The following is a 21,689-nucleotide window of genomic DNA, read 5'->3' as shown; positions in this document are numbered from 1 at the left end:
AACCATCACCAAATCCAAGGTCGTGAAGTTTTATTCCTATGTTATCTTCTGAGGGTTTTATAGTTTTATAATTATATGTATTATAGTTATTTAATCCTACATGTTAATCTTATTGAGATTCCTTGTGCATGATGAGTAACTTCTCTTTTGCTGATTTCAAGAGTCTCTCTTTTTGGCTTTCGACAATTTGATTATGTTTTTCAATGTGAATCTCTTTGAATTCATCTTGCTTCAATTTCTTTGCTGTTGGATATGCAGATTCATGTCTCTCATCAAAATTTGGCACGTTTCAGTCCCCTAAACCCAAAATATCTTTATATTTTTCTTGAAATATTCTTTAAATCTTGACATATCCTTTTCTAGCCCTTTCTCAGTGTCCTCTTCCTTTGGGGCTCCCATTGTGCATATATTGGTATGGTTGATGGTGCCCCACAGGTCTCTTAGGGTCTGTATATTTTTCTTTATTCTTGTTTCTGCATTCAAAACCAGATAATCTCAATTGATCTATCTTCTAGTTCATGCATTCTTTCTTCTGCCTCCTCAAAGCTGCTGTTGAGCCCTTCTAGTGAAATTTTCATTTCATTTCATTGCACTTTTTAGTTCCAGAATTTCTATTATGTGCCTTTTTGATAATTTCTGTCTCTTTATTCCTATTCTTTGTTTAGTAAGACATCCTTTTCCTGGCTTTCTTTCATTTTTGTCCATGATTTCCTTTAGCTCTTTGAGCATTTTTTTTTCTTTGAGCATATTTAAAGCAATCTATTTAAAGTCTTTGTGTAGTTAAGTCTAATGTCTGAGCTTCCACAGGGATAGTTTCTATTGATTTCTTTTTCTTTTCATTTCTTTCTTATTTCTTTCCTTTCCTTTCCTTTCCTTCCTTCCTTCCTTCCTTCCTTCCTTCCTTCCTTCCTTCCCCCTCCCTCCCTCCCTTCTTACTACCTTCCCTTTTCTTTCTTTCTTTCTTTCTTTCTTTCTTTCTTTCTTTCTTTCTTTCTTTCTTCCCTTCCTTTCTCTTTCTTTCTTTCTTTCTTTCTTCCCTTCCTTTCTCTTTCTTTCTTTCTTTCTTTGATTATTATTATTATTATTAATTTATTTTCTTCCTGGGAATGTGCCATACTTTCTTGTTTCTTTGCAAGCCTCATAGTTTTTTGTTGAAAACTGGACATTTTGAATATTATAATGTGGCAGCTCTGGAAACCAGCTTACCTCCTTCCTCCAGGGTTTGTTGTTGCTCATGTGGGTTATTGGTTGTGGTTTTTGTTTAGTAACTTTCCTAAGCTATTTGAGTAAAGGCTGTATTCTTTGTCACGTGTGGCCGCTGAAATCCCTGTTCTGTTAGCTTCGTGGCCAGCTAGTGACTCATCAGAGAATTCCTTAAACGCCCAGGCTGGGTTAGGGGAGCAAAATGCTCCTGGCTTGCAGACAGGCTCTGTGTTGGAGCTGTATTTCAATACTTAGGCAGACCGTTTACAATTTTGCCTTAGCCTTCACGTCCTAGTTTTGCTGAGGCAAAAGGTCAGCAAGAGGTGAAAGCTTAGGTTTTTCTTTGGTCTTTTCTGAGCCTGCACCCGGTTTTGGTCATGCATGTAGGCTTCTCCTCCCTGATACATGTAGGAGCTTTTCAAAGCCCTTATTCCTCGGAGTATCTTCTTCCCCAGACACGTCCCTCCCCAACTATTCAGTTTTTGCTTAACCCTGACTGTTATACTTTGCTTCAGGCAGCTGAGCCTAATACATTTGCCTTTAAGTGTTTTCAAACTTAAGGGAAGCCATTTCCTGGAATCCATTTCTGCTTGGGGAAAGCCCCAAGAACAGTGAAACAAAGGCAAGCCCTTGAGCTGTTCCTTCAGGGACAGCTAAGTCCACACCCACAACCACAGTTATTTAGGAGTAAGATCTGAATTGCCCCCCTGGTACCAACAGCTTGCACCAGGAATGTGGGCTGTTGCCTTCCAGGCTGCCCTTGAGCTGGGGCATTGAAGGTGGTAGTTCAAATGTCAGGAGCTCTTTTACTGAAACGTGGTGTTTTCTTTCTTTGTTGAGCTTTTTCCTATTTGTTGTAAATTTTATATTCGGTTCTGGAACTCTGAGAAAGTTGGCTCTGACAGCTTTTGCCAGCTTATCTGTTGCTTGTGTGGAAAGACAAGAGTTTTGAAATGTTCTACTCTGCCATTTTAGGTGACATCGCCAGCTTCTTGACCTGTCTGTAACCTCTGGTGTCCTTCTAACTCTGACCCAGCCCTTGGTCCCTGAACAACCTGACTTTTGACATTTTCACCTGATGACCACCAGCTTCTTCTAGATTCATCTACAAACATTACCTTATCCTTGGCCTCTGATGACCCTGGTTAATTTCTGACTTTTGGTTCTGGCCCTTTCTCTTGACCACAGGCTTGCCCCCCTCCCCGTCCCCTTCTGTGAACCTCACTCTGAACTCTGTCTGTGACCCTTCTCTCTGCCACTGCAGGGCTCTAATGCTGTAGCCTCGGCTCTCGGGGCCTGTCTGCTGCTCCGAGTGCTGGCGCGCCTGGAGTCTGAGGCTGAGGAAGCAGCGCGGAGGAAGGACCTGGCGGCCAAGTTTGAGGGTCTGGGTGTTGGTGAGTGAGGCAAGGGCGCATGGGGGTGGGGGACAGGGAGCTGCCCTGCAGGGGTTTGTGCTCCTCCCCTCTCCTCCTCTCCCGACCCTGCACCTTCCCCTTCAATCCCTTCATCTTTCCCCTCACACCATCTCCTCACTCCCTTTCTTCCCGCTCACATAAATCTCCCGCCCCCAGACCTTTTTGGTGAGTGCTACCGCAGCAGCGAGGTACGGGCCGCGCGCCTGCTACTCCGTCGCTGCCCGCTCTGGGGGGACGCCACCTGCCTCCAGCTCGCCATGCAGGCAGATGCCCGTGCCTTCTTCGCCCAGGATGGGGTACAGGTGAGCATCTGAGGTGCCAACATCACACAGAGTTCCCACCTGGACTTTGGGAAGTATGGAGGATCAGCCCCTGCCATGGTGGGCAGTGAAGGGTCTCTGCCAGCCTCCCCACCCACCCCCGTCCTCCAGAAATTCTCTCCTAGGAGGGCTGCGCTTCCCATAAGACACCCCACCCCCTGCCACACGAAAGCCAACCTTCCTACAGCAAAGCCCACCCTCCTAGAAAGTTCTATTCCTGAACAGAAATTCTTGGTGGCTCTAGGAAGTCCCATCTGTCACACAGGAAGTCCTCCCCTCTCCCACAGGAAATCCCATTTCTCCCAAAGGAAGCCCTACGTCATCCATGGGAAGTCCTTCCCACTTCCTTAAGGGGTCCTCAGTTCCAGAGCTCAACAATTAGAATGACCTCACTGAACATTACCTAGTGTTTTGGGCACAGACAAACTCTGGCTTAGGAAGCCCACCCTTCCCATAGGAAGTCCTGTTCTTCGGGAAGCCCTGTTTGCCCCACGTCTCTCCCATTGTGTCCGTCCTGACATTTTAAAACTTTTCTCAGTATCATTAACGTACATCTGACAAGGGCGTGATGCCTGAATGGCTCAGTGAGTTACAGCAGGCGACTCTTGATCTCAGGGTTCAAGTCCCACATTGGATGTAAAGCTCAGTTAAAAAAATAAAAATAAAAAAATCTGATAGGGGCTCAGAAAGGCCCACCCTCAGTACAGGAAGCCCGCTTACCCCAACCGGAAGTCCCATCCTCACTCGTCAGAATGATTTGGCTGGCATTTCAAGTAATTACCCAGAGCTCTTTCCTTTGAATACTGGTTAAACTCATGAATTCCCGCTTGGGCCTCTTCCTTCACCTCCCCGTGCCCCGTCTGTGAAAAGGGAGAAAATATTATCTGTTCTGGGAGTGTGGTGAAGGTTAACTGGGCTGATCTACATAAAGTGCTTAGCCTGGTAGCTAGCATATTGTGTTAAGAAATGTTGGCTATTTAACTCTACCAGCTAAGACCTGGGACAGGTCATCCTCACCTTTGACCTCCTTGCCTCCACCCCCAATAGTCATGGTCGCCATATTGAGCGCTTGCTCTGTGTGCTGCAGCTGTGGCCCAGTTCTTGCCTGGGGTCTTTAGAAAGGGGCTCTGGGGGGGGATTCAGGCCCCTAATCCTCCTCACGCCCCACAGTCTCTGCTGACACAGAAGTGGTGGGGGGAGATGGACAGCACCACTCCCATCTGGGCCCTGGTCCTCGCCTTCTTTTGCCCTCCACTCATCTACACCAACCTCATCACCTTCAGGTCAGTCCCCTGGGGTTAGAGTGGCAGAAGGGGGGTGCTCAGTTTCTCCTTCCTGCTCACTTCTGGCTGCCTTCCTACTTGGTCTTCCCAGTGCATCCCCTCCCTGTTTGCTCTCTTTCCCTCCCCCAGGCTGGGGGCATGTCTGGGAGGTAAGCTTTTGGGGGGCTCTCTGCAGTTTCTCTGGGGAGCAGTTCCTCTGCCCTCTGGCCATGGCTCTGGGGGAAGGTCTCTTTGGGGTGACTCCGGAAAGCCCCTCAGTGTCTCCCTGCCATGCCTCTGGGTGAAGAAGTTTGGGTCTCTTTCTGGAGAACTCCTCTTCCGCTCACCCCTGCCCCCATTCCTCACTCCATGCTTTCCTCCATGCCAGGAAGTCAGAGGAGGAGTCCATACAGAAGGACCTGGCATTTGACATGGATCGGGGCATCAACGGGGAAGGCCCCGTTGGGTGAGTGAAGCCCCAGCACCGCGTGACGTGGGGCACCCTGGGCAGCTTCAGGGGCACCCGGCACTGGGAGCACAGCCCGAGGGAGAAGCGGAGCTCCAGGGCGTGATGGTTTCATGAAGCCACTGAAGATGCCGAGGAAGCTTCCCAAATGCCAAGTTTGAGGCTTGGGTCAAAGTTTGCTTCTGCCACCACGGGGGTCGTCACTGGAAACCAGTTTACTTCATGCTACACATACTTCCGTCTCGATGTAGCGAGTGGAATTGGGGATTTGGTTTACTTAGGGATCTTTCATCTTTTTTTTTTTTTGCTTTTTTTCTTTTTATTTTTAAAAAAATTTTTTTAAAGATTATTTATTTATTTATTTGACAGAGATAGAGACAGCCAGCGAGAGAGGAAACACAAGCAGGGGGAGTGGGAGAGGGAGAAGCAGGCTCATAGACGAGGAGCCTGACGTGGGGCTCGATCCCATAACGCCGGGATCACGCCCTGAGCCGAAGGCAGACGCTTAACCGCTGTGCCACCCAGGTGCCCCTCATCTTTTTTTTTATGACTCCAAGGGCCTTTGCTCTTCAGTCTCCATGCTGGGGTGCCCAGGCCTAAGCAAATAGTCTCTCAAACTTCTAATAATGCCGCAGAGTGGAGGTGCTGAGGGATTTGGCTGTGAGTCCAACAGACCTGGGTTCAAATCTTGACTTTGACCTTAGAAGTGACTTCACCCCAAGCCTCAGTTTTCTTGTCAGTAAAATGTGTGTGGAAGGCTGTGCCTGTGTCGGGTTAGGCAGGGCAATGCTGCATAAGAAGCACCCAGGGGCCCTGGGTGGTGCAGTCAGTTGAGCATCTGACTCGTGGTTTTGGCTCAGGTCGTGATCTCAGGGTCGTGAGATCGAGCCCCGCATCAGGCTCTGCGCTCAGCACGGAGTCTGCTTGTGATTCTCTCTCTCCCTCTCGCTCTGCTCCTCCCACTTGTGCACTCTCTCTCTCTCTCTGAAATAGGTAAATAAATCTAAAAAAAAAAAGAAAAGAAAAGAGAACATTGTACACTCTCAGTGACTGTCAGCAATGAAGGCTTACTTCTCCTGCTCCATTTTTGGGTTGTCTGTGTCTTGGCTCCAGTGTGGTTTCCACTTTTATGAGTGAGCACCTCCTAGCTGAGATGTTGCTGGTCTCATAGCAGAGGGAAAAGAGAAATGGCGAACCAGGTACTGGCTCTTACAGCCTCCCCGTGGAAAAGACACATGTCACTTGTGGGCACATTTCTTGGGCCAAAGTGAGGCATATGGTAGTTCCTTAGCTCCTAACCCTCCCACTGAGAGGGAACCAGAATATTCGGTGCAGAGTCACACAGTGTTCCCCAGTGCCTCGGGGAGCAGCTGGGGGCTCGTGGAGATAACGGATAAAATGCATCATGGTGTCCAGCACGTAGTAAGTAGTCAGTTAAAGGAGTTTATTATTGCTACTGCTGATAGTGGACCCATTTCTCATTTATTTTGTTGAATGGTGGGTGTAGGCATCAGGGTCTAAATCTCTGGTAATAGAGAAAGAGAGGAGGAGGCCCACATTATGTTCATTTTTGTACCCTCCGTCTCTACTTTAGCCACTTTGGTGAGAAAAGGGAGGGACCCCGGCCCCCGATATCCCAGAAGAAAAATGTTTTTGGTAACTGTTAGAGACATGATCAGAAGCCAGAAGTCTGTAAGGCCCACCACATACCTCAAGGAGCAGTCGAACTGAAAGACATATATGCATACATATTTTTCTGAGACAATGCACAATGAATACAATGTATTTGTCAAGATAGGAGAGAAAACTAAGAAAAACATTGGGACCACTGAAAAAGGTTGGCTAGAAGTCGGGATCAGTAATGATGTCCTTGCCCAGGGAGTTCCCAGCTTTTGCACCGTGAACATGATGACAGTGACAGTGACAGCAGCTGATGCCACAGAACACTTACAGAGGGTAGCCAGTGCACTAAATCTTTTTGAAAATCAGTTTATTTAATTTTCTCAACAACCCTGTACAATAGGGTCTATTATTATCCCCATTTCACAGTTGAAATCACCGAGGCACTAAGTCACTCACCTGAGCTCTTGTGATTGGTAGGTGGCAGAGCTGGGTTTTGAACCCAGATCTTGTTCCTGAAGCTGTGCTCTTAGCCACTGTGGAGAGCCACCTCCATGGAGAGCTTTGTAAAAGGACAGATTCCTGGATCCTCCCTCAGGGAGGCTCAGGATGGGCCCAGGAATCTGTGTGGCCTGCTTGTGCCTGATTCAAGATGGCGGACGGCGGGGAGCATTCTTACCACATGTTCTTGTTCCCAGGGCCCCCCAGAGGGTGAAATGCAAAATACCAGGTCTGTTTTCCCTTGATATTGGGAACTTTGTGTCCCTTCTGCATCACATTTTCTTTAACTTTTACAATTCTTTCCTCTTGTTTTCTTGAGAACAGCTTTACTGAGATAAAATCCATGTATCATTCAGTTCACCCATTCAGTGGTCTTTATATATATTTACAGAATTGTGCAGTTGTAACCACAATCAATCTTAAAACATTTTTGTCACCACAACAAGAAACTCTGTACCCTTTATCGGTCACTCCGTATTCCTCCCTCCCCCAGCCCTCGGCGGCCAATAATTAGCTTTCTGTCTCCATGAATTTCCCTGTTCCTAACGTATTGTATGAATGGAGTCATGTGCTGTGGGTCTTCTATGATTGGCATCATTAACTTAGCATCATGTTTTCAAGATTTCTCCATGTCGGGGAACATAACAGTGCTCCTTTCCTTTTTAGCGCTAAATAATATTCCGTTGTATGAATAGAGCACATTTTAGTTATCTGTGGATCAGTTGATGGACATTTGGGTTGTTTCCACTTTGGGGTTATCTTTCTGTTTGGTTTATAAAAAGAAGATGTCTCCCCAAGCCAGTTTTGAGTTTATTATTATTCTTCATATTACTCATTTTGGCATTTCTGGTTTGAGGTCAGAATGAAGAGTCAGGATGAAATTGGGACAGAGGGTCAGAACTCTGTCAAGGGTCAGAGAGAAGAGCGGACCAAGAAGGTCAGACTTTGGAAGCCAAATATGGCTGTTTGGTCTGAGGTCAGATACGAGGAACACTGGGCTAGACAGTCTGACATCAGAATTTGTGGGTCAGAAGTTACTATTCAGGCACGCGGCTGTCAAACCTGGGAAGCCAAGTCATGAAAGTGAGGGGTCAGAGGTCAGGTAGATGGTCCAAGGTCAGACATAGAGTCAGAGGTTGTGAAGGTGGAAGCAGAAGGATTTGGAGTCAGAAGTCAGACTAGGGTCAGAGGTCATCCCAGGGCCAGAGGTCAGAGGGTAGAGAAGGTCAGAGGTGGAAGCTCAGCAGTCTTGACGGTAGGCGATCTCAGAGGTCAGGGTTACGTACAGGGGTCAGAAGTCAAGGAGATGGTAGACAGGGGACTCGGTTTCAGGTCAAGCAGGGTTAGAGGGCAGATGTGAAAGGTGAGAGGCCTTGATGACGGTGAAGAGGGGCTCAGAGGTCAGGCTGAGCCCTCCTCCCTTCCCCCTTGTCCCCCTCAGGCTGGCAGAGCCCCTCGAGAAGACGGCCGTGCGGGTGCTGGGTCAGCCCAGACGCCGGGGCTGCTGCGGGGGGTGCCCCCCGCGCCTGCGCCGCTGGCCCCAGTTCTGGAGGGCGCCGGTGACCGCCTTCATGGGCAACGTGGTCAGCTACCTCCTCTTCCTGCTGGTGTTCGCGCGGGTGCTGCTCCTGGACTTCCAGCCCGACGCGCCCGGCGCCCTGGAGCTGCTGCTCTATTTCTGGGCCTTCACGCTGCTCTGCGAGGAGTTCCGGCAGGGCCTGGGCGGCGGCTGGGGCAGCCTGGCCACCCGCGGTCCCGGGCCCGGCCCCGGCCCCCAGCAGGCCCCGCTGCGCCGCCGCCTGAGCCTCTACCTCGCCGACACCTGGAACCAGTGCGACCTGGTGGCCCTCACCTGCTTCCTGCTGGGCGTGGGCTGCCGGTGAGTGTCCCCGCCCCCTCCGCGCCCCCCTGCGGGGCTGCAGCCAACCCCGCTTTTCCCTGCGACACAAACGAGAGGCCCTTCTTGATGGAAAGCACCGCAAGATGGTACACAAGCAGTGCGTTCGCGCCTGGGTGTCCTGCTTTAGGGACTAGGGCGGGATTAGGGCGAGGCCTGCACTGTTTTTCTATATCTGCAGGTTGGCGGGCTTCTCTCTGGTCCCCAGACGGGCCCTGCGGCCGCACCGGGAGCCCGCAGAGCGCAGTCTTCCCCGCAGACACCACACTGGGCCAGGCGGGGGCACCACGCTCACCTAGCTTGCTATGCCCAGGCCTCTGTCTGTTCCACCCTCCCCCTCGCCCCAGCCTCCAGGACTCCCCTCTTCCCTCCAGTCCATCCCCACAAGGCTCTTTCTATTCCCAGAGCTTCCCTGCCCTGCCTGCTTCCCGGGGCTGCCCAGAGCCCGGGACCGGTCCTGGGAGCGCTGCCCGGGAGAGGCCGGCCCAGCTCTGCAGGCCTGCTCCCCCATTCCTTTCTCTTTTCTTCATCCAGGCTCCAGCCCCTCCGATCAGCTTGCGGTTCCTTCCTCACAGCCAGTAATTACAATAATCCATGTAATTCGTGTAATTAGAACATTGTAATCAGAATTTTACCAGTACAGATGAGCTCTTACCAAGGAAGGGTTTTCTTGTTTCTGCAAACATCCTTGATCAGTTTAATCTGCAGGGCAGTTAAACTCATTTCAGTCATTTTCATTTTCAGTTTCTGAAATTATTTCAACTTCGTTAATTATTATTTGGGCTAAGTCCTACAACAAATATTTGGCTCATCATTGGTATTGTCCGTAGGGAATTTTGCCAAAATCTAGGTTCTGCGTTTGTGAATTTTACATTGTGGCTTTTATGTCATTTGGGTCCAGTCTCCCCAGGTCAAATTTTATAGATTCGCATTTTTTTTAAGATTTAAAAAAAATTTTTAAGTCCTCTCTAAACCCAGTGTGGGGCTCGAACTCACAACTCCGAGACCTCGAGTCCCATGCCCCGCCCAGGAGCCGGCCAGGCATCCCTACAGATTCACATTTTACCAAGGAAGCTTGAATGTTCTGTCACCTTTTTAGTCCATAAAAACCTTGACTGTTTCTTCTTACTTCTTAGCTAATTTCTAAAAAACATATTGTCAGGAATTCACCTCAAATATTTTCTGTTGCCAAGACTGGGCTGTGTCATGTTAGCTCATTTCTTCCATGGCTTCCAGATCATACCGTGTGGTGCCCAGAGAGAGGGCAAAGGGCAAGTCAAAACATCCTTGGAAACAGATTGTCTTGTCCTTGGGTCTTGGCACATGCTATTCACCCTTCTTGAAACACTTTTCCCTCTTCTCCTTGGCCAAGCCAACACCTACACTTCCTTTAGGCCTCCGCTTCGCTGCCTCTGTCTCTGGAAGTCTTCCTTTATGCTTGCCAAACTTTGGGTCCCTCCCCAAATAGTGCCCGCAGTATGGGTTGTGCGGTCTCTCTCCTCACCCGAGATTATAAACTCTTCTAGATGTGTCTGTCTATCTCTGGGTGCCTGGGTGGCTCAGTTGGTTAAGCGTCTGCCTTCAGCTCAGGTCATGATCCCAGGGTCCTGGGATCGGCCGCATTGGGCTCCCTGCTCAGCGGGGAGCCTGCTTCTCCCTCTGCCGCTCCCCCTGCTTGTGCTCTCTCTCTCTGACAAATAAATAAATACAATCTTTTTAACAGACTCTTTTTTTTTTTTTTTTTTAAAGATTTTATTTTATTTATTCGACAGAGATAGAGACAGCCAGAGAGAGAGGGAACACAAGCAGGGGGAGTGGGAGAGGAAGAAGCAGGCTCATAGCGGAGGAGCCTGATGTGGGGCCCGATCCCATAACATCGGGATCACGCCCTGAGCCGAAGGCAGACGCTTAACCGCTGTGCCACCCAGGCGCCCCAATAAATAAATACAATCTTAAAAAAAAAAAATCTATCTCATCTCCCAGCAACTGAAAATATCTTTGAGATATAGCCTATTACCAAACAAATGCAGAAATGTGCCCTCAGTGAGCAAGATTAAATTAATGAAGGACACACAACAGAAACCAAGTCTTTCTAAGACTCCCCACGTTCTCCTCCGTGTCTGAGTTTGGTGCACGTTCGGTCTGTTCTTTTCCAGTGTTTTTACGTGGACAGATGCACATACTTTTATAAACGAATGACATTATATTTCATGGATTCTTCTGCAACTTTTTTTTTTCCTTTTTAGTATGTCCTGACATGCTTTCCATGTCAGTATTTGCAACAATACCTTCGTCTTTGAAAAGTGGCATCAGGGGGCCCCTGGGTGGCTCAGGTCATGATCCCAGGGTCCTGGATTGAGTCCCGCATCCGGCTCCCTCTCCCACTCCCCCTGCGGTGTTCCCTCTCTCTCTGTGTCTCTCTCTGTCAAATAAATAAATAAATAAAATCTTAAAAAAGAAAGAAAGAAAATGTGGCATCAGATTCCAGAGGAAGGGGTTTCGGCCATCGTTGGCTGGAGATCAGATGAGTCAGACTTCTCGTTGCCAGAATGTAAGGAATGAACAAATTCTTCTGCTAAGGCAGTGAGACAAAAGTTCTAAACTTCAAGAGGTAGAAATCAAGCCAAAAGTCTGGCCATGAAGTCTCATTTTCTACTCAAGGTAACATGAAGTTATAATCAGATTATAGCTGATGTGGCTTCTTTTCCTTTTTTGTTTTAAATGAAGCAGTTAGGACACTGTTCCTTTTGAGGAGAGCAGAGAGCTTTGTGGACATAACCTAGTGACTGCTTCCAAGGACTGAAGGGACCTGACACCCCGTTTTAAAATGTGGATTGTTGATTCCCTGCCTGTCTCCATTGGCACAGAGAGGCTTGCTTCCTCTTGTGCTGCGTTGGAAATACTACACAGTCATTCGGCATGAATAATTTATGGCAAGAGCAAGATAAGAGAGCTTTGCAGGACACTATGCTGTTTCTCACGTATTTTGATTAAAGTAGCTTTTGAGGTGAAAGGGCCATGTGCTACCATGCTTTAGGAATACCAGTGATATTTCAGACGTTTCGTCAAGCTCACTGTTCTCTAGGTGAGGGAAGAATTATTGCATGGGGAGAAAACATCTGAAGATCTCTGTTTATAAGGGAGAAATTTCTGATGATTTCCAGAATTGAGTGGATAAATCATTTTATTAATAAAAGTTTGCATCCCAGATTTAAACCATGTGGGTCAAAGGGTACATAAAATCTTTTTTTTTTAAAGAATTTATTTATCTGAGAGAGAGAGCATGAGCGGGGGGGGGGGGGAAGAAGGGCAGAGGGAGAGGGAGAAGCAGACTCCCTGCCAAGCAGGGAGCCTGACACGGGGCTTGATCCCAGGACCTTGGGATCATGACCGGAGCCAAAGGCAGACGCTTAACCGACTGAGCCACCCAGGCAAAAGGGTACATATATTCTTGACAATAGATTTCCTTGTAAAATAGCTTCACCCGCATACATGCCCATCATCAGGGTAAGAGGGTGCCCCTTGAGGACGTGCCTGACAGACAATAGCGGGTGTTTTCAGTCTTTAAAATTTTGTAGCTCTCAGTTTAACCTTTAGATTTTTTCTTTCTTTTTTCCTTTCTGATGGGTAAAAATGACTTCCTGTTTTCAAATTTATGCATCCCTGACTACTAGTTAGCTTGCGCATCTGTTCATAGCAAATGGCCACTTGTCCTTCTGTCAATGTCTTTTCATAGCCTCACCGCCATTTTAGAAAATACATGTTTGTTTATGTTTGTTGATTTCTTGTATATGTGTATGGGTGGGTGCTCTACTAACCCTTGGTGTTTTCTGTTTTTTTAAGATTTTATTTTAAAGTAATGTCTACACCCAACATGGGTGAATGCTTGAACTCACAACCCCGAGATCAAAAGTCATACGCTCTGCCTCTTGAGCCGGTCAGACACCCCTAACTCTGTGGTTTTGTTCTAAATACCTTCTCACTGTCTGCAGCTTGTCTTTTCACTTTTGTATATTATCTTAAACATTCTTTTATGCTTTAAGTTTGCATCCTGAACTAACCCGAGACTTATAACAAATGTGGCAAAAACAGTACAGAGAATTCCTCTACACCATTCACCCAGATCCCCAGATGTCAACATCTTCCATCATCAAAACCAGGAGATCTTAAATTTTACCAGTTGTCCCACCGATGTCCCTTTTCTGTCCCAGGAGCCAATCCAGTTCTTCGGTCCTTCTTTGGCTTGTATGATCGTCACACTTTTGAACGGTCCAGGCCAGTTATTTAGGATTTGCCTCCATTTGAATTTGTCTCACGTTCTCTTGGGATCAAATTTAGGTCATGCATTTTGGGCAGATAGTTTTGCCTTTCTCTCTTTATCATATTTATGTTACCTTTTGATGTATGGAAGTTTTATATTTCAGAGTAGTCAAATTTGTCAGGCTTTTTCCTGTATTGTGATTTTATATTTATATTACTTGTATAGAAGTCTTTTTTTGTTTTGTGACATCGCATCCTATCAAGCTCATGAAGAAATTCTTCTGTATTTTCAGATTTTAATGTTTTGCCTTTTAACTCTAGGTTTTTAAAAAAAGTACTTTTATTTTTGTTTATTTTTGAGAGAGAGAGTTGGGGGGGAGAGGGAGAGGGGGAGAGAGAAGCTTAAGGGGGTGCCACACTCAGCACAGAGCCCAAGGCAGGGATCGATCTCAAGACACTGAGGTCATGACCTGAGTGGAAATGAAGAGTCCGAGGCTTAACCTACTGAGCCGCCCAGGCGCCCCTTGCCTTTTCCTCTAGGTTTTTAATCCATTTGTAGTTCAAGTATGTGATGATGCAAATAGGGATATAATTTTTTTATTTTCGCCATAGAGATTGCTAATGTTACTGGCCATTTGCCCTTCTGCTGTGAATTGCATGTTCTCTTTATCCACTCTCCTGTTGAGTCATTTGTCTTCTGCTTACTCGTTTGCTGGAACTCTCTATATTTTGCCCTTTATAGGCTGGACAAATATTCCGGCAGTTTTTCCAACTTCTAATTTGGATCTCCCAAATTTTTGCCAAGGCCCTGATTTATGTAGGCATTTTTAAGTGGGTGCCAGCGCCCTGCGCGGCTCAGCTTGGCTCTGTGAAATGTGGGTAAACCCCGGGTGAGTCGGAGGGTCCCAGCTGTGGGCCCCTCCAGGGTCACCCCAAGGCTGGTGTTGGGAAGACCTGGGTTTTCCTTTGCACCCGTGACCCCTGAGTGACCCCTGCCGCGTCTCCCCGCATCCCAGGCTGACCCCTGGCCTGTATGACCTGGGCCGCACTGTCCTCTGCCTCGACTTCATGGTCTTCACGCTACGACTGCTGCACATTTTCACGGTCAACAAACAGCTGGGGCCCAAGATCGTCATCGTGAACAAGATGGTGAGGGGGACGTGGCCGGAAGGGGGGGGGCGTCCAGAGGAAGGAAGGGGCGCGGCGGGGAGGTGTGGGCACGCGTGCGCAGAGCAGGGTGGGGCGGGGCTCCGGCGGGCGGGGCGGGGCCAGACTTGGTCTCCTTTTCCTACCCCGCAGATGAAGGACGTGTTCTTCTTCCTCTTCTTCCTTGGTGTGTGGCTGGTTGCCTACGGGGTGGCAACGGAGGGGCTTCTTCGGCCCCGGGATCGGGACCTCCCGAATATTCTGCGCCGTGTCTTCTACCGGCCCTACCTGCAGATCTTTGGGCAGATCCCCCAGGAGGACATGGACGGTATGGAGGGATGAGAGGGCCTGATGCCCTCCCTCCAAGTCCCCTCCCAGGGCTCCTTGTCCCTGGGTCTCTGTACCCCTCTCTTTAAGTCTCTGTGTCTCTCTCTCTAGGTCTCTGAGTAGCCCCTACCCCCTTCATCGCTATGGGACTCTGTCTGCCTCTCTCTTCCTATCTCTGTTCCCTGCCTCTGGGTCTCTGACCCCTCCCCTGTCTCTCTCTGAGATTCTGTCTCTCGCTCTCTGGGTCTCTCTCCCCCATGCCCCTCTGAATTTCTGTTTTTCTCTGGCTTCTGTCTCCCTGGCCCCATCTCTGAGTGTCTCCCTTTACAGTGGCCCTCATGGAGCATGTCAACTGCTCGTCAGAGCAGGGCTTCTGGGCTCGCCCGCCGGGGGCGCAGGCAGGCTCGTGTGTCTCCCTTTATGCCAACTGGCTGGTGGTTCTCCTCCTCATCATTTTCCTGCTGGTGGCCAACATCCTGCTGCTCAATTTGCTCATCGCCATGTTCAGGTGAGGCCTGGCTGCTCTATGATGTGACCTCACCCAGCATGACCCTCAACCCCAGCGTGACTTTCCATCCCAGCTTGACCCTAACCCCAGCATGATTCTTGATCCCAGCCTAATCAATTCTGTTTTTAGTCCCAGAATTCAGACTCTGCTCCTGACTTGGACTTGGGACTCTGATCCTCTACCTGAGCCCAGGCTGAACATTAAAAAAAAAAAAAATTATTGTGGCAAAATATGTATCACATAAAATTTGCCAATTTTGAGTGTACAAATTCAATGACATTAATTAAATTCATAATGTTTTACAACCATTACCATTATGTGTTTCCAAAAAAATTTATCATTCCAAACACAAAATGTGCACCCATTGAGCAAGCAATAACTTCCCGTTCCCTGCTACCCCCTAGCCTCTGGTAACCTGGAATCTACTATTCTGTCTTTAGGAATTGGCTTATTCTAGAGGTTTCATATACGTGGATTCACACAATATCATTTTCTGTCTGGCTTATTTCACTGAGCATGTTTTCAGTGTTTACGCATGTTGTAGCACAGATCAATACTCATTTTTTATGGCTGAATAATATTCCGTTGTATCAGTCTATCACATTTTGTTATCCATTCATCTGTTCATGGAAACTCAGTTGTTTCCATCCCTTGGCTATTGTGGATAATGCTGCAATGGACATTAGTGTTCATGTAACTGTTTGAATCTCTGTTTTTATTTCTTTTGGAGATATTTCTAAAGTAGAATGCTGGGTATGCTGTGGTAATTCTCTTTAGATTTGTGAAACTGTTTTCTATAGCAGCGGCACCATTTTCTGTTCTCATTAGCAATGTATGAGAGTTCTGATTTCTCCACCGCCTTGCCAAGAGTTGTTATTTTCCTTTTCAAAAAATTATAGCCACCCTAGTTAGTGGGTATGAACTGGTATTTGATTGTTTTTGATTTGCATTTCCCTAATGACTAATGATGTTGAGCATCTTTCCATGTGCTTATTGGCCATTTGTACATCTTCTCTGGAGAAATGTCTAGTCAGGTCTTTTGCCTGTTTTTAAATTGGGTTGTTTGTCTTTTTGTTGTTGAATTATAGCAGTTCTTTATATATTCTGGATATTAAACTCCTGTCAGGTATATGATTTGCAAATATTTTCTCCCATTTTGTTGGTTGTCTTTTCCTGTTCTTGATAATCCCCTTTGATGCACAAAAAATTTTAATTTTGTTATTTGTATTACTGGTGTCATATCTTAGGACCCATCACCAAATCCAAGGTCATAAAGATTCACTCTATGTTTTACGGTTTTAGCTCTTATATTCAGGTTGTTTGTCAGTTTTGGCTTAATTTTTTTATATGGTGTGAGGTAGGGGTCCAACTTTGTTCTTTCGGCATGCAGAAATCCAGTTGTTCCAGTCTCTGTATTTAAGAGACTATTTTTTTCCACATTGAATGGACTTGTCACCCTTGTTAAAAAAGAGTTGGCCATTGGCTATTTTATTAGTTTTCTGGGGCTTCCCTGACAAAATACCAAAAAGTGAATGGTTTTAAATAACAGAAACTTTTCCATTACAGTTCTGGATGCTATAAGTCCAAAACCAAGGTATGGACAGGCTTGGTTCCTTCTAAGGCTGTGAAGGAGAATCTGTTCCCTGCCTCTCTCCTACCTTCTGGTGGATTGCTGGCAGTCTTTGGCTTGTAGATGTATCATTGCAATCGCTGCCTTCATCTTCATATGGTATTCTCCCTGTGTGCATATCTGTGTCCAAATTTCCCCTTATCATAAGGACACCAGCCATGTTAGATTTGGGACCAACCCTAACAACTTCATTTTAACTTGGTTACCTTTCTAAAGACCCTACTTCCAAATAAGTCACATTCTGAGGTACTAGAGATTAGGATTTCAATATATCTCGTTTGGTGGAAAGGGGACACAATTCAACCCATAATACTCATAGAGGTATGGGTTTATTTCTGGACTCTCATTTCTATTCCATTGGTTGATACGTCTGTTGTATGCCAGTACCACAGTATTTTGATTTTGTAGCAAATTTTCGAATTAGGAAGTGTGAGTCCTCCAACTTTGTTATTTTTCAAGATTGCTTTAGCTGTTCAGGGCCTCTTGCAATTCCATATGATTTTGAGGATTGGCTTTTACTTTTCTGCAAGAAAGGCTGTTGGAATTTTAATAAGAATTGCATTGAATCGGGGCGCCTGGGTGGCACAGCGGTTAAGCATCTGCCTTCGGCTCAGGGCGTGATCCTGGCGTTATGGGATAGAGACCCACATCAGGCTCCTCCGCTGTGAGCCTGCTTCTTCCTCTCCCACTTCCCCTGTTTGTGTTCCCTCTCTCGCTGGCTGTCTCTATTTCTGTCAAATAAATAAATAAAATCTTTAAAAAAAAAAAAAGAATTGAGTTGAATCTGTAGATTGCTTTGGGTAGTATTCTGATGTTAACAGTATTAAATTTTTGTACTCAGGAACACAGGTTGTCTTTCCACTTATTTAGGTACTCTTAAATTTCTTTCGGTATCGTTTTGTAATTTTTAGTGTAAAAGTCTTCCACCTTGGTTAAATTTATTCCTAGGTGCTTTGTTCTTTTTAGATTCTATTGTAAATGGAATTGCTCTCTTAATTTCCTTTTTGGATTGTTCACTGCAGGTGTAGAGAAACACAACCGATTTTTGATTGGTTATCTTGTACCCTGCAACTTTGCTGAATTTGCTTATTAGTTCTAGTAGCTTTCTTGTGATTCTCTGAAATTTTTGATATATAGGAGGATCTTGTCATTTGTGAATAGAGTAGTTTTATGTCTTCCTTTCCAATTTGGATGCCTTTTATTTCTTGTTCTTGTTTGATTGCTCTGGCTGTAACTTTCAGTACAGTGATGAATAACTGTGGTGAAAATGGGCATCCTTGTCTTGTTCCTTATTTTACCTGAAAGCTTTCAGTCTTTCTTTACTGAGTATAATGTTAACCATAGGTTTTTCATAAGTACCCTATACCCATGTTGAGGAATTTTCCTTTTAATCCTATTTTTCTAATTTTTTTTTTTAACCACAAAAGGGTGTTAGATTTTGTCAAATGCCTTTTCTGTGTCTCTATCACTTGAGATGACCATGTGGTTTTTTTCTTTGTTCTATTAAGGTGGTGTCTTATACTGATTTTTGGATGTTGAGTCACCTTGCATTACGGGGATAAACCCCACTTGGCCGTGCTGTATAACCCTTTTACTGTGCAGCTGAATTAGGTTTGTTAGTATTTTGTTGAGGATATTTGCATGTGTATTCATAAAAAGTATTGGTCTGTAACTTTGTTTCTTTGTGATATCTTTATCTGGGTTGGTAATGCTGCTGGCCTCATAGACTGAGTCAGGAACTGTTCTCGCATCTTCAATTTTTTTGGAGAATTTGAGAAGGATTGGCGTTAATTCTTTTTTTGTTTGTTTGTTTCATAGAATTCATCAGCAGAAACATCGGGGCCTAGGATTTTTGTTGTTGCTGTTGGGACATTTTTGATGAGTGATTTTTTTTTTTTTTAAAGATTTTATTTATTTATTCGACAGAGATAGAGACAGCCAGCGAGAGAGGGAACACAAGCAGGGGGAGTGGGAGAGGAAGAAGCAGGCTCACAGCAGAAGAGCCTGATGCGGGGCTCGATCCCATAACGCTGGGATCACGCCCTGAGCCGAAGGCAGACGCTTAACCGCTGTGCCACCCAGGTGCCCCTGATGAGTGATTTAATCTCTTAACTTTTTATAGGCCTTTTGAGATTTTCTGTTCTTCTTGAGTCAGGTAATTTGTATGTTTCTAGGAATTTGTCCATTTATTTCATTTAGGTTATCTAATTTGTTGGCATACAATCATGATAATGTTCTCTTATAATCCTTTTTATTCCTATAAGGTTGGTAGTAATGTCTCCATTTTCATTTCTGATTTTAGCTGTTTGTGTTCAGCTGACTTTTGAACCTGTCTATAACCTCTACCCTAATTACTGATACCATCTCCACTTGACCGCTGACATGACTCTTTGCCCTCCTAACCCTGCTTCTAAGTGCATCTTGTAATACCGATGACCTTATTGATTCTGACATTTGCCTGCTGCCTTGGACTTCAAACATATTGTCTAATATCTAACCTTGATCTGCCCTCTTTGACCTCTGGTGACCCTTGACCTCTGGTCCTCACAGCCACACCTTCGGCAAAGTACAGGGAAACAGCGACCTCTATTGGAAGGCTCAGCGCTACAGCCTCATCCGGGAATTTCACTCTCGGCCCGCGCTGGCCCCGCCCCTTATCATCATCTCGCACGTGCGCCTCCTTATCCGGCAACTACGCAGGCGTCGGTCCCGCTTGCCGCCCTCCCCGGTCTTCGAACATTTTCGTGAGAGCGCGGTTTGATGCAAAAGGGAAAAACACAGGGGTCCGGACCTGGAGAGAAAGAAGAGCACGGACAGGCTGGGGGAAGATTTCCGAGAGCACTAGGGCAGGGATTAGGCGGTCAGGGGGCGGGTGTGCAATATGAGGGCGTGGCCTGGGAGGGCTCGCTCTGGAGGCTTTGGGTGGGGAGGCTGGGTCGAGGAGGGGGCGTGCCCTTTGACTCCGCCCTGACCCCGCCCTCCAGGGGTCTACCTCTCGAAAGAAGCAGAGCGGAGGCTGCTGACGTGGGAGTCGGTGCAGAAGGAGAATTTCCTACTGACGCGTGCGCGGGACAAGCGAGAGAGCGACTCGGAGCGTCTGAAGCGCATGTCGCAAAAGTGAGGGCGGGGCCTGGCTGGGGGAGGGGCTTCTGGCCTCGGAGGCGGATCCCGTGACTTCAGTTGAGAGGAGCCCTGGGCTGGGGCTAGGCAGGAGCCGGGCTTTAGGTGGAGCCTGAGTGGGGCGGGGCCCCAGAGTGTTGGGGAGGAAGGCGGGCCTCCATGGGGCGGGGCTTCTGAGATGGGCGGGGCTAGTGGGTGGCGGGCGTGGGCCTGATGCCCTCGGTTGCTGGTTGCCGTGGGTTGCAGGGTGGACACAGCATTGAAGCAGTTGAGACAGATCCGCGAGTATGAGCAGCGTCTGAAAGGGGTGGAGCAGGAGGTGAGGATTCCCGGACGAGGCTGGGGGAGTGTGGCCAGGGTGGTGGATGGTGTGGGATTCTAGTCTCCTGTCCTTCTGTCGCTCCTGCTCCCCAGGTGCAGCACTGTAGCCGTGTCCTAGGCTGGGTGGCCGACGCCCTGAGCCGCTCTACGTTGCTGCCCCCAGGGGGGCCACCGCCTCCAGCCCCGCCTGGGCTTAAAGGTCAGTGTTGTGGGGTCCACCTGTGTCTATCCCTGGCCTCTGTCATCACCACCCCACATTCTGGGGCTTTTGTTCCTCTATCTATGATTTTTTTTTTCTCCCTTTCGCCGCCCTTCCATTGTCCCTGGGGCACTCTCCATCTCCTTTGGGTTTTTCGTGCTTCTTTCTCATTCTTTTTGCCAGTCTTCCATTTTTTTCTTTCTCTCCATCCCCACCACCTATTCTCTCTTCTCTCTTCCCCCCCCCAGACTGAGTCTTGCTGGCAGACTTCAAGGAGTAGCCCCCATAAGAAGTTTTTGCTCCCAAAGTCCTAGCTGGTCCACGACCCTTGCACCTCGCACGGCCTTGTCTTCCACGTGGGCCCCATGCTCACGGAGGACAACATGGGCTACTGTCAGGACCACCTCAGGGAGTGTCATCCATGCGAACCACTGCAGGCCCAGCTCCTTCCAGAACCAGTCCCACTCGGGGAGAATCAGCCTCTGGAGCTCAGGCATTGCTCTTCTGAAGGCCCTGCCACAGCCTGCTGGGCAGGAGAAGGCTGTAGGGTCCTCGGGATTCAGGGATCACAGATCCCACTTGCAGCTCCCCACACTGGGGAAATAAAACCATTTGAGAGGAGTGGAGTCCGATGCTTGATTCTTGGGGAAATAGTGGGTATTTAGATCCTTTTGAGATGGGGGCTGGGGCTGGGTTTAAGGTCATTGGTCACTTTGTTGTTGTATTTTAGATAATCTCCAGGTCTGTTCCCCACTCCCAGGCCCACTCTGCCTGTCTGATTCAGGCCCAGCACCTCTGGTCTGCACTATTTTGATGGTTCTCACTTCGGTGGGACAGAAACCTCAATCGTCTGCAACTCCCTAGTTTCTACTTTCCAGTGGAAAAAGAACTCAGTGATAATAAGCAAATTATTTCCTGGAGTGGGGGTGGGTGGGAGCTATGTACATCTGCTTTGGCAAGAGGGGAACAGTTGATGCAAATTTGAGTAGATAACTGCAGAAATGTCTTTAAAGAGTCTAATTAGTGGGAAATTGCAGGCCACGCACACATGGAATTGAGGCAAATATGCATCATTATACATGCAGTTTAACTAAACAACCCATAACAAAGTAAACTGGTAATGACAAGACTGAACTGACAGCAGTTATTAGTTAAATAGCAAGAAAAGCACCAACAACCATCACATTCAAAAACCACAACCAAAACATCCTTCCTCCAAATTGGAGTAATTCCAACTATCTGCCACTTTGGGTGCAGAGTAGCTTTGAAATATTGCCAAGTGTTGTGTGGCAACCAGATTTTTCTGGAAGATGCTGAATTAATTCTCACTAACCCAAGTCATAATAATAATATAAATGATGATGGCAATATCAATACAATACTGTTTGACATTTTTTAAATTTCTAAATGCTTACTGCTAGTATACAGAAATACTGCTGATTTCTTTTGTTTATTGACCTTGTGTTCTATAACTTTACTAAACCCACTTTATTA

General features: G+C 47.1%; 1 protein-coding gene across 12 annotated transcripts in view; it reads left to right on the top strand.

Annotated features, from left to right (window-relative positions):
• The window catches only part of TRPM4 (transient receptor potential cation channel subfamily M member 4), a 37,548-nt gene extending 16,732 nt beyond the window's left edge, over positions 1 to 20,816 (top strand). For 6 of the 12 annotated variants that reach the window (XM_011223230.3, XM_034672770.1, XM_034672766.1 and 3 more), the window contains 13 exons: positions 2,468 to 2,597; positions 2,775 to 2,920; positions 4,109 to 4,221; positions 4,589 to 4,666; positions 8,229 to 8,666; positions 13,961 to 14,093; positions 14,244 to 14,418; positions 14,748 to 14,925; positions 19,106 to 19,299; positions 19,540 to 19,672; positions 19,922 to 19,994; positions 20,090 to 20,195; positions 20,444 to 20,816. In XM_011223230.3, coding sequence (XP_011221532.2) covers positions 2,468 to 2,597; positions 2,775 to 2,920; positions 4,109 to 4,221; positions 4,589 to 4,666; positions 8,229 to 8,666; positions 13,961 to 14,093; positions 14,244 to 14,418; positions 14,748 to 14,925; positions 19,106 to 19,299; positions 19,540 to 19,672; positions 19,922 to 19,994; positions 20,090 to 20,195; positions 20,444 to 20,448 — 1,902 coding nt within the window. In that variant the 3' untranslated portion in view covers positions 20,449 to 20,816. Of the gene's footprint in view, positions 1 to 2,467; positions 2,598 to 2,774; positions 2,921 to 4,108; positions 4,222 to 4,588; positions 4,667 to 8,228; positions 8,667 to 13,960; positions 14,094 to 14,243; positions 14,419 to 14,747; positions 14,926 to 15,054; positions 17,143 to 19,105; positions 19,402 to 19,539; positions 19,673 to 19,921; positions 19,995 to 20,089; positions 20,196 to 20,443 lie in introns of those variants that run through there. The other 6 variants (XR_004629155.1, XR_004629158.1, XR_004629159.1 and 3 more) reach the window with 6 other exon arrangements.
• Positions 20,817 to 21,689: the final 873 nt, after the last annotated feature.

Source organism: Ailuropoda melanoleuca, chromosome 12, assembly GCF_002007445.2.
Source record: "Ailuropoda melanoleuca isolate Jingjing chromosome 12, ASM200744v2, whole genome shotgun sequence".
Lineage (NCBI taxonomy): Eukaryota > Metazoa > Chordata > Mammalia > Carnivora > Ursidae > Ailuropoda > Ailuropoda melanoleuca.
The sequence above is the reverse complement of the archived record's forward strand: the minus strand, read 5'-3'. Positions and strand labels throughout refer to the sequence as shown.